The sequence below is a fragment of the Gracilinanus agilis genome, chromosome 5 (genome assembly GCF_016433145.1).
Source record: "Gracilinanus agilis isolate LMUSP501 chromosome 5, AgileGrace, whole genome shotgun sequence".
NCBI classification, from domain to species: Eukaryota; Metazoa; Chordata; class Mammalia; order Didelphimorphia; family Didelphidae; genus Gracilinanus; species Gracilinanus agilis.
In genome coordinates, this window is record NC_058134.1 from 201,096,926 (window position 1) to 201,109,920 (window position 12,995).

The 12,995-nt window shown below is 33.4% G+C and overlaps 1 protein-coding gene across 1 annotated transcript in view; it reads left to right on the forward strand.

Moving 5' to 3' along the window:
* The window catches only part of LRP6 (LDL receptor related protein 6), a 137,199-nt gene that overhangs the window by 68,122 nt on the left and 56,082 nt on the right, over positions 1-12,995 (forward strand). The window contains exons 6-7 of the mRNA XM_044679784.1: positions 4,036-4,432; positions 5,652-5,823. Coding sequence (XP_044535719.1) covers positions 4,036-4,432; positions 5,652-5,823 — 569 coding nt within the window. The remainder of the gene's footprint in view (positions 1-4,035; positions 4,433-5,651; positions 5,824-12,995) is intronic.

The following is a 12,995-nucleotide window of genomic DNA, read 5'->3' on the forward strand; positions in this document are numbered from 1 at the left end:
AGTTTTTTATCCTTACTCTTCAAAAACAAAAAACAAAAAACAAAAAAAAGATGTTCATGGAAAGTATTTTACCAAAAGGTACTATAGACAATGAATTAATTTCTATAATGAACATGCATGTACCAAATGGCATAGCATTCAAATTCTTGAAGGAAAAGTTAAGTGTGTTATAGGAGGAAATAGTAAAACTATAGTAATGGAGGAGCTCAATTTACCCATCTGAAAAGTAGATAAAAATCTAATCATAAAGTAAGCATTAGAAGTTAAAGAGAAAAATGGAGTTTTAGAAAAATAAGATGTGATAGCCCTCAGAATATTGAATGGGAAGAGAAAGGAGTTTTTTCAGCTATACATAGCACCTTCTCAAAAACTGACCCTATATTATAATGGTCCTAAAAAACTCTCAAAAAGATGCAGAAATATTAAAAGCACCCTTTTCAGACCATAATGCAATAAAAATTATATTCATTAAAGGGCCTCAGAAATTATTAAAAATTAATGGGAAATGAAATAATCTAATTCTAAAGAATGAGTCGAAAAACAAATCATAGAAACAATACTTTCATTAAAGTAAATGATAACAGTGAGACAACACATCAAAATTGCAGGGAGGAGCTAAAGTGATACTTAGGGAAAATTATTTATTTTTCTTTTTTACTCCTGTTTAGTTTCTGACCTCCAATACCTCCAATTACCCTCTTTGCTATCAACCCCAAGCCCCTTTGCTTATACCTTTCCCCTCCTACTTTCCTAGATAGCTTTCTGTACCCAGTTGATTGTATGTGTTCTTAAACTCATTGAGCCAGTTCTGATGAGAATAAGGTTCACATGCTTTCCTCCCTACCACCACCCTCCATCTTCTCCTCCATTGTGAATGCTTATGGGGAAAACTTTAAATCTCTAAACTTTTATGTCAGTAAAATAGAAAAAGAGAAAACAATGAATTGGGCATGCAACTGAAAAAAAATCCCCCAAAAAAGAGAAATAAAAAATATCCAACTAAACACTAAAGTAGGAATCCTAAAAATCCAAGAAGAAATTAATAAAATTGAAAGTAAAAAGCTTCTTGAATTAAATAAATAAAACTAGTAGCTGGTTTTATGGAGAAAAAAGCAGTACAATAGATTAACCATTGCCTGATTTAATTTTTAAAAAAGAAAATTACATTACCAAATTAACAATATCAAAAATGAAGTGTGAAAAAAAAATGAAGTGTGAATGCACAACCAATATAAAATAAATTAAAGCAAGTAAGAGCTATTTTGCCTAACTTCATTCCAATAAAACTGACAGTCTAAATGAAATGGTTATTTCCAAAAATAAAATTGCCTATATTAATAGAAGATCAAATAGAATACTTAAATTGTTGGTCTTCTTTTGTTTTTGAAGAGGTCCAAGAACATCAGGAAATGATGTCTTAATTTGCACATGAATTGAAGTGAGGCAGAGTTGCACCAAGTTGTCAGCCTCAGTTTTTCTTTGAGTTATAAGAAGTCCAGTAGCAAGACAAAATATGAGGTATTCAGGGTGGACTTTAGTAATATCTAGTAACTGTGAGCCTATGGGAGGATTCATTTCTAGACTTTCTCCTTTTTTTTCTTCATAAACATACCTCATTAGGGAGCTAATTTATTTGTTCATGGGATTCTAGATTCCTCCTTTGTGTGAACATGAGTATTGCAAGACTAAATGTAAGGCATCAGATACTCTACTGCCGACTTTTGGGTATGGGGGAGGGCTGGGAAGAGGAAGGGAGAGAACATGGATTGCAAAATGTCAGGAAATAATTACTGAAAATTGTACCAATATGTAATCTGGAAAAGAAAAATTTTCTTAATTTCAGAAGTAAAAAAATTGCTTCTCCAAGTAATTGGTGGGAAACGTTTTTGAGAAAAAAGAAAATAAAGGTGAATATAGACTTAAAAAATTCTGAATTAAAAAATTCAATTAAAGAAATTTGTATTGTACACATAAAAAGGATGTTATTATTCTAACAGCCATTTGTATTTGACTAGAAGATCATATGTGACTTTAGGTAGAAGCAATTTCAATATAGATATAGGGAAGAAAGTCAAATTATGAAGTTTTTTAGGGATAAATGTTTGGGAATGAGTATAGACTACTCATTCAGGAAGTTTGCATAGAGTAAAAGGAGAAATGATTATAGTCAACAAGCATTCATCCATAGAGTAAAGGCCTTAGAACAATATTCTAGGATACTTTTGTCACTTCTTCTTTTGATCAGATTACCCTTTCTTCTTGTCACTGAAAGCCGGTAAAGTCTTCTAGAAGAAAGCTTGGCTTGTAGAAGGAAGATACACATACTTGTCCATTTCTAGCTTTTTTCCTTCTATTTGGAATTTTAGAATCTTTAGTTGTTAAGCTGGCAACATTTTTCCCTTCTTACTCTCAGGCTTGATAGCTCCTGCCATGAACAAGTATTGCCTCTCTTTGAGCCCATTTCCTGCTATTTGGACTGAGATGGAAGGGTCAGTTGTTCACTGGAGGATTCCCTCCATAACTATAATCTTTGAAGGAGAAATAATTATAAAATAATGATATTTATCTTTGTGGAATCAATCTCATTCTTTCTTTTACTACTATTTTTTAATTATAGCTGTTTGTTTCCTTTCCCAAAAGGTAGAAAAATGAATAGAATACTTCAAGCAAGGGTCTTGCTTCCAAAACAGTGTATTGGTTTTCAGAATTTTTTTTTATTCCACACAAAGCAAAGCAGAAATTAAAGCTAAATGTCATACACAAGATGGAAGAAGTTCTCAAATACTTTCTTCATATAATTCTTTTGCAGTTTATCAGACACTGAAACTTGTATAAACTGGTTGAAACATGTGAGAATCAACTAGTATAGTAATCTACTGTTAAATTAAAATGTAAATGCAACTTATGTAAATATTAATTTATGAAAACATAATTGTTTTCAGGATTCTATAAATGTTAAATTGTTGTTTGGTAGAAAACTTGGGAAACTCAAACTTGTAAGTAGCCCTAGTTTTCCTTACTTTAAATCTTTCTGCAGTTTAGGAAACTAAAGTTGTTATAAGATGGGGTCACTAGTTTTTTCTAGGGTGAAAGAAATGAGCAGAGATTTAAAATGGACGTTTAGAAGTTAATAATACTGTTTTTAGTGTATGACAAATATAATTTTGTCTTAATATTACTGCATGAATGAAGAATAAAAGATACCATTCTTTCCTAAGGCCTATAAGGTCTTTTTATTAAGAGTAATGTTAAAATAGCTCTAGCTAAAAATTGTGGTCTAGCAACCTTACTTTCTCACACATTAATAAATTTACTCATTGATATTCCAGGTTATCCAACCTGAATTGACTAATTTGAGAGAGGTCTGTACTTCCTCCTAAAGACTTGCATTTTTCCTTTAATGAGGTTGAAGTACTTGCTAGTGGTATACTTCTATGCACTGTCAGTGGATTAGTTATTTCTGACTTTTCCCTCTATTCCATTATGTTTAGTTTCCTACCTTGTTAGTATCCATAAATAGGTAACAGGAATGGGGAGAAAAATAAAAGGGAGTTGTTATGGGTAAAGGGAGAATAAAGAAGGAAAGTAAAATGTGACAAAAATTAGAAGTTAAAGATAAATTAATAGCTTCTGAATTATAGGATGCATCTAATTTATCCCACTTCACGAAAATGGGAGATCCTTTTGTAGTTTCAACTGGATAAATTGAAATGGTCAGAAGATGTAGCTTCTACTTTCCAAATTTACAGTATTTTTTCTTCTATGGTCCCAATTGTTCTTTTTAGTGAAAGCTGCTACATTATAAAACCTATTGATTTAATGTTTTCAAGGTATGCTTTTTTTGTCTTCTGAGTGGCAGCTCCCATTGAATTAGGTTGCTGCTCTTCATATCCCCTTCTCAAACTATTGTAAGCACCCTTCAACCTCAGCTTTTTTTCCCAAAAAAGTTATGATGTCTGATGTGTTTTAAAATTTTCTTTTCAGGACTCTAGGTCCAGGATTCAAGTTGCTTGATTTTTTTCTTTTCTTTTTTAGGCGCAACTGAATTACTACTTTTAGCCCGAAGGACAGACTTAAGGCGAATTTCTTTGGATACACCAGACTTTACAGATATTGTTCTCCAGTTAGAAGACATTCGCCATGCAATTGCTATAGACTATGATCCTTTGGAAGGATACATCTACTGGACTGATGATGAAGTGAGGGCTATCCGCCGCTCTTTCATAGATGGATCTGGCAGTCAATTTGTGGTGACAGCTCAGATTGCACACCCTGATGGCATTGCAGTAGATTGGGTTGCACGGAATCTTTATTGGACAGACACAGGCACTGACCGCATAGAGGTGACAAGGCTCAATGGAACCATGAGAAAGATTTTGATTTCAGAGGACTTGGAAGAACCCCGAGCTATAGTACTGGACCCCATGGTTGGGTAAGAAGCTGATACTTGGTCAATTTTTATATCTTCTTACTTACTTTCATTTGTCCTCAAATTTGATTAGGACAAAATGGAATAGATTGGTAGCAAATGTGCAGTGGTGTTTTAATGAATTTTTATTGGTTATCCATTCTTCATGTTGTTTAGAGTAGAATTCTTAGATTAAATACTTTCATTTCCCAAAATATATTGCATACCTTTCATTCCTAAATTAAGTCCATATTTCCTGGCTTCTGGTTTATTAGTTTGAGATTTTCCTGAGGTTGTACTATGACCGTGAAAATGTGGAATGAAATTATTTTCTACCCCCAAGATTTAATTTCTTTCTCAACAGACCCAAAGCCATATTTATGATAGTATTGCTATAGCTTATTTTTATTATTTAGTGAATGAATTATTTTTTCCTTGGTTGATATTGCCAATTTATTTGATGGTATTTTGGAGGATAAAATAGTTTCAAATAAATAGGTTAAACTTATATCATTTGCTTATTATTTTAATCTGAGAAACAATTTTTAAAAAATGTACAGCTCATAAAAATTTCTGTCATTGCTATACCTATCCACTGATAATTATTTATCTAATCAACATGTTTGTTGAGTACCAACTGTATGTTAAACTATACTGCACACATAGATCCTAAATTTCCAAGTTTACAATCTTATAGTACAATATGAGATAATGCACTGTTCTTACATTCACTCCCAGGAAATAAAATAAAACATTTTAATGCTTGTTTGAATATAAACATCTAAGAAATGAAAACTCCAGGTAGTTGCAAGAGGAAAGTACAACTATAGGAAACACTTTATTTTGTGAATTCAATTCGTTATCAGAATTCTTTGTCTGGGATGTTGATTTGGTAATGACTAGAGAAAGCACTGAGTACTAGGAAAACAGAGCATTAAACAGTGATGTACAAAAATATTTGGACAATGTCATGATAATAGTAGAATTTTAGAATGGGAAGGAACTTCAGAAATTAGCCACTAGTAAATGCTATTTGATTTAATTCTTTCTGCCAGTTCTTCTGCTAATTGCAATGAGATGTATGTTCCTTTATTAAAAATTCTAGTCTATTTTATAATCCCTTAGTATATTTTCTTGCTTGATATTTTCTGATTATACCAGTAGTCTTTTGGAAGAAGATGTAAAGACTGGGATCTGTGAAGGAGTAATTAATTTTCAATTTGTGTTCTGTGTATTTCTATAGGTATATGTATTGGACCGATTGGGGAGAAATCCCCAAAATTGAGCGAGCAGCTTTGGATGGGTCTGACCGAGTAGTTTTGGTGAATACATCTCTGGGGTGGCCAAATGGTTTAGCTCTGGATTATGATGAAGACAAAATCTACTGGGGAGATGCCAAGACAGATAAGATTGAAGTTTGTTTCCATTTTTTTTTCACTTTATACCAATTTTATAGTAGTTTTAAAAGTAGATATTTAATAATTTAATGAATTCACTCCTGATTTTCTCAAGGTGGATAGAGTGATTATCTTGAAACTATCTTTGAGGAAGCAATATTTTCAGGATAATAAGATTTTATATTTATCTCAAGTTCAAAAACATCAATTTCGCAAAGAATGGGGATAATGTTGCTAGAAATATGTTCATATTAATATATATGGAAGTCTTAGTAGATTGCATGCTTGATATCAATCAGATATCAGTAGAACAAAACAGATCTTGAGAACCAAAGAAGCTAATGTTTTTTTCAAGGCAATATTAAATCTTAGAGGGTTCTAGAGTACCTAGAATAATGGAAATAATAGTTATCTTCTATTACTCCCCTTTAGTTAGATTACATCTGGAGTACTTCATAGAATTCTATTAACCATGTTTTTTAACCAAGACAAGTTGGAGCATGTCCAAAGAGGATCATCAGTATAGTGAGAAGGCCATAGAACATTAAAAAGATCTGTTGAAGGAGCTAGAGATATTTAGTCAGGAGAAGTAGAGTTGGAAGGGACCAGAGAGTAGGGAGTGACAGGAAAGCTGCCTTCAAGTACTTGAAGGATTATCATGTAAAAGGAGGATTAGACTTATAGTTGGGTCCATAGTATGGAACCAGGAGAAAAAGACAAAAGTTTCAGAGACAGAGAGCCTAGGGCTGGAGTTGGGAGAACATGGGTTCAAATCTGCCCCCAAATACTCTTTCTAGCAGTGTAACCCTGGGCAATCCACTTAACCCCAATTCCATAGTTCTTGCTGCTCTTCTTTCTTAGAATTGGTACTAAGACAGAAGGTAAGAGTTTAAAGAAGAAGACAGTTGCTTTGGAAAGTAAAATATGCAGTAGGTGTTATGTACCATAAATTTATAGTGAATGGCATTCCATTTGGTATTGTTTTTTACAGTGATTTTTCTGCATTGCATATATATTATTCTTTTCCCTCTCCAGTAGAATATATAAACTTCTCGAAGGCTAGGTTAACAGATCTAGACTGTTACATTGATGGGGTGGGTTTGAGGTGAATGAGAATGAAGAAGAGTTTATAAGGAAATCTTTTTTTGGGGGGAAAGGGAGTCACCTAATTCCATACTGATTAGCACTAATAGTGGTTTCTGAACTATGTATCTTTGCTTATCTGGTTAAAAAATATTTGGTTTTTCCCTTTTTTACAGTATTTGTAATATTACATCTCATTTTTTCTTTGTCTCTAGTTCCCCAAATCAGTGGTTGACATGTGGTAGGTGCTTAATAAATGTTTGTTTATTAACTGATTATGTTGAATTTGATTGCATTTTTATAAGGGCTGAATTTTCAGGCTTTTTTTTTTTTATCTGTCCTCCCCCAACTTCAGCCAAAATATGTTTGATTTTTGTTACACTGTTCTGAAGCTTCCTGATAATAAAAATAATCAAAAGAAGTTAATGGAACATGGTTGGAGGTATATCAGGAAATTTTTGTTTTCTATTTTATGTGACAGACAGCAGCTGCCTGAGTCAATAGCTTCTGCTTTGATTTTGATTAGGTTTCGCTGATGTTTCATTGATTTTTCTTTGTTTGAAATAGTTAGCTGTTACAATGGGAATGGCTACTTAAGGACTTTTCAGAGGTTTACGGCATTTTTCTACCTTGGTTTAAGATTTAAAAGGTATAATCTGCTCTCTTGATTTGTTGTACTTTTCTAATTTGCATACCACTTTCAGTTGATAACATTAAAAAAAGGAATATATTTGTATGTTCCATCTTGAAAGAACTATAATTGTCTCAAACATTTCTTTCATAATTTTCTTTCTTTATAAGCCTTTTGCTTCAAGTTTCATTCATCTATTCCCTTTCTTTTTTTGAGTTACTCCTGCCAAACCCATATACGTGCCTATCAGCCATATATATGAGAGGATTACAGCCATTATTTTGAGCCTGGTTGTCTTTATTATTTAATCAAACCCCTTTTGTTTAAGGAAAACATACATATATTGGTTGTCTTGAGTCTAAACTCATCTAATAAAACTTTGCTGGGAAACAGAAACAAGTAACTGTTTAAGTTTTTAGGAGTTTTGAAGGGGGATATTACTGAGTATTTTGAATATTAAACCTTGGCATCTAATAAATGTTCTCTTTTATAGGGAAATAGCGAAATTGTAGGATGTTTTCTTCCCCCCTTTTTTTTGCAGTATAATATTTATAGCATTTTATTTTTTAATCTCCATATTATTCATTCTTATAAGTGAACAATCCCATAAAAACAAAACCCCAAAACATTTACCCAAATAAATAAGTGATAATCATGTTTTAATCTGCATTTCTACATCAGCAGTTCTTTCTCTGGAAGTGGGTAGCATCCTTTTTCATAAATTAGGACAACATTTTCTGATGATAGCTTTCTCTAGTCTGTTAGTACCTTTAGCAAACTTGTTTTCCAAGCATTCAGTTTTTAAAAGAATAATTATTTGTTAGACATTTTCATATATTGTAAAAATCTGTTGTAAATATGAGGAACTTTTGACTCATCCTAATTTTAGTGTAGTTTTAGATTTATTTACGCTAGTAAATAAATTTTCCAGAATTTATGAGAAAGCTCTTTTGGTTCTTTAATAAATATACAAAAGTACTACTCCATAAATTGGTGCCAGGTTTTCTCTAGTTCCTTGAAACATTTTAAGTGTTTGTGACTCTTGACAGATTGTTGAGATAGTTGACCTTGATATATCTAAATCTTTATTTTTGTGCTATTTATTCTGTGATACATTTACTAAAAAAAATCTTAGCATATATCTTGTAGAGTTGATAAATTTCATGGTTAAGCTGACAAAACGACAGGATATTTGATTCATTGGTTACAATTTTTTGAATTGCTAATGTAGCTCTACCGTACTGCTTTTTATAGAATTATTTTATTAGGTACAGTTTTATATTAATTGGGTTTATTCACTCACATTTGAAAGCTACCTTTGATGTGTAGTCTTAGCAATATCATTTTGCCCGTTGTGACTCTCAGAATTATGGATCTTGAGAGTTGGAAATAGTAAACATGTTGTCCAACTCATACTGGTAATTCTCACTATAATATTTTTGACAAATTGTCATCCATCTGCTCCAGTGAGTGGGAACTCTCTATTACCTAAAGTGACTTATTCCATTTTGGACAGCTCTTAATTGTAAGGAAAATTTTCCTGACATCTAACCAAAGTTGTATTTTTTGAAACTTCCACCATTACTACTGTGTCTGCTTTTTGAGACCAAAGAGAATAAGAAGAGAAATATTTGAAGAAATACCTTCTGGCCCCTGAGTCTTCTCTTTTCAGGCTGAATATCTTTATTTCATAGCATCATAGAACCAATAGGTCTTGGATCTAAAGCTGGAAGAGGCCTCAGAGACCATATCTTCCAACTATCCCATTTTGTTGAGGAAACTGAGGTCCAAGGATGTTAAATGACTTACACAAGGTTACACAAGTAATATGCTTTAGACTTTAGAGGCAGGATGCAATGCTACAACCAATGCTCTTTCCACTCTATCATACTTTAGCCTATTGTCCTATGACATGAACTCAAGGTCTTTCACAATTCTGGTTTTTCCTGTCTCCTTGTTCTCCAGCATACAATGCCTAGACCAGGACAGAATGCAGAGGGACTATTATTTACTTGTTCCTGGAAGATATAGCTCTCTTAATGAAGGCCAGGATTATATTACCATATTTTGGCAGTTTCATCACAGTGTTGACTCATATTGACTATGAAGTCCCCTTAAGCCCCCCAGTTTTTTTCAGATAAAATTCTTCCTGAATCCTGTACTTACAAAATTGATTTAAACCCCCCCTCAAATGTAACACTTTGAATTGAGCCATTGTCATCATCGTTATCATCATCATCATTATCATCATAGCTATCATTTATGTAGCATCTATTATGTATGTGCCAGGCACTGTGGTAAGCACTTTACAAATATCATCTCATTTGATCCTCATAGCAACCCTGAGAGATAGATGCTATTATTATACCCCATTTTACAATTCAAGCAATTAGTAAAGTGACTTGCCTAGGGTACCTCAGGGACTAAGTGTCTGAGGCAGAATTTGAATTCAGGTTTCTTGACTATTGGCTGAACTTTATCCACTGTGCCTCTCTTAGTAAATTTCATCTCATGACTTTAAACCCAGTGCTCTAACCTGCTGAGGTCTTTTAAGATCCTGACCCTGTAGTCCAGAGTATTAGCTATTCCTCCCAGCTCCTATCATTCGCCAGTCTGATAAGTGTGTCACCTCTGCCCTTATCCAAGTCACAGATTAAAATCCTAAACAGTACAGGTCAAGAATAGATAGATCCTAAGAACATTCTACTGCAGATCTTTCAAGATTATTTTGAAACCTTGATTGATTCTTTTTGGATCTGCCCATTCAACCAATTCTCAGGCTACCTTATTATCATCCAACCTTCAAAAGAAGAGTATGAAATGTTTTATCAAAAGCATCAATAAAATGTAGGCAAATTACATTCATAGTGTTTCCTTGATGTAGTAGCTTGGTAGCCCTTTCACAAGAGGCTCATCCGGCACGACCTGTTCTTTTTTTTTTTTTTTTGAAGCCAAACTGACTCTCTGTAATTAATACTTCTTTTCTAAATGTTCATTAACTCTTTACTGATCTCTGTTCTAGAATTTTATCAGAAATAGTCAGACTCTTTTGTCTGTAGTTTTCAGATGATTCTCTTTGGAAAATCAGGACATTTACTCTTTTCCTATCTTCTGCACCTCTACTGTTTCTGAACATTTTCAGATTTCTAATAGTGGCTTAACAGTCACATCTCTAAACTTTATTTATTTATTTATTTTGGTGCTCTGGAGGATAGACAGTTCATCTCACTCAGGTGACTTGCATTTAGCTAGGATGTCTAGACTAGACATTCTCCTATTATCTTTATTAATTTTGATTATTGACTCCCTGTCAGCCACTTTCATTTTGTTATCTTCAGTGCAAAGTTTATCTTCCTTGGGAGAGAAAAGCAAAATAAAACTTAAGCAACTCTGCTTTTTGTTTTTCATCAGGTATTATTGATGTATCTATCCCAGGCAGTGTCTCTCTCCTTTTGTTAACTTTTCTCTTTTTTCTAATATGGATCAAAACCAAAACTTTTTGGGTTTTCTTAGTTTTCCTCACTAGACTTGGCTTATTTTTAACTTTATTACTTAGAGTTTCTTTTCACAGAATTGTGTCAAATGCATATAATCATTCTCTGTTACTTGTCCTTGCTTCTCTTTTCTTTACATATCATTTAAAAATCTATGTTGGTTGGTATATTCTCTGTTCATCTAACAACTGTATCTTTGAAACTTTAATTTTTCCTTCTCTTTGGAATTGTTTGTGCTTTTAGAGTCTAATTATTTAGAGTTCCTGTTCTTCCTGGGCTGACTTCCTCCAAAGATTTGGTCCATATCATTCCCATGAATACAGTGAAATGTCAGACTGGTCTTGGCTTTCTTTTCTTTTTCTGTCATAAAGTTTAGGAAGTCATGGTTACTTTTTCTCACAATGTTTTTATTGTTTCTACCCTACTATCCAATTCTTTATTAATGAAAATCAAACCCAATGTAAAAATATTCCCTCTGGTTCTTTGATTTTTTAAAAATTATTTAGGTGAGTCAAGAAATGATTAGCTGCACCATTTCTTAGCATATGTTAAGATAACTGAGTTTTCTAACACTACTGTATCAAGGCTTTGAGCTAGGATTGTGATCTGTTTCTCAGATATCTGCTATTTTTCTTTCTTTCCAGGTGATTTGTAGCATACTTTGATGAAAAAAATGTTTCTCTTCTGCTGATCTTTACCCTGATGCTCTCCCATCTTGTTTCTCCAACCTTTGTTTACTGGATTTCCTCATAAGTATGCCTTAATATACAATCTGTTGGCTTCTTCCCTCTCCTCCCTATTTCTTGCCTATCCTATTTTTGTAAGTAGGATTTTTCCATCCAGAGACATATTCCAATTACAAGTTTCATACCATTAAGTCTCAGTGATGCCTAAGAGAGTATGGGCATTTTAGTCACATTCTTAGCCTGATTCCAAATTATCAGAATGATTGGACCATTTCAAAGCTCTACCACCAGTGTGTTAACATGTTGAGTTTTCTAAAACCCACCAACTTTGCCTATTTTCACTTTTTTGCATTCTTTGCCAACTTGCTGGGCATAATTGACACTTTGATTTTCATTATTTTAGATGATTTTTTCATATAGTAGCTAATAGTTTGCTTTTCTTCTGCGTATCATTTGACCACATGTATTAGGGAGTGGCTTTTAATCTTCCATATAATTGTATTAGTTCCCCATATATGTCTTGAATATTGGGCCCATATCAGAGATATTTCCTCCCCACTTCCCTTTACTAACCTAGTTGTGTTAATTTTCTTCTGGTTCTTTCATGTTACTTAAACTTTGTGCTTTTATATATAAACATTTTGAGTTCCTTAGTTTTCCTACTGATTGTTTCTTGGATTCTGCTTTGTATGAATATTAGTTGTCTCAACTTTTTGCTATAGCTACTCACTATCTAGATTGGTGAATCTATACAGGCATTTATAGTTTGAAACACATTGGATTAGGTTTACAAGACATTCTGCAAAGCCAGTAGGCTCTTTACAGCCTTAATTAAATATGTTTCAGTTCGTTCTTGGTCTGTCATCCCAATATTTTAAGCTATAGAAATATAAATCCAGTCCTCAGATAACCTCTTCACTACCATCTGTGCACTTTCCAAATAAATTTTTCTCCTTTTTTATCTCTTGCCTGTAATGGTGAGGCACCAGGGATGTTAATTATTATTATTAAAATGTAACTAAATGGTTTGTGGGTACACACTGGGTTGAAGGAGAGACAGGACCAACCAGGATAGGGAGACCAGGGTTCAGTGCCCAGCTTTTAACTGACACAGGAATGGCAATTGGCCCAACGGTCATGCAGCTCAGTCTAGGGTCTATGGAACCAGCAGGCAAAGGTAAAAGTTTATACAGTTTAATTGAGGGTAACTAAATAAAGGATGGGATAGGGGATTCTACACTTGAAACCTAAGGGCAAACCACAGGGGCCAGGGAAGGACTTAACTACACTATCCTG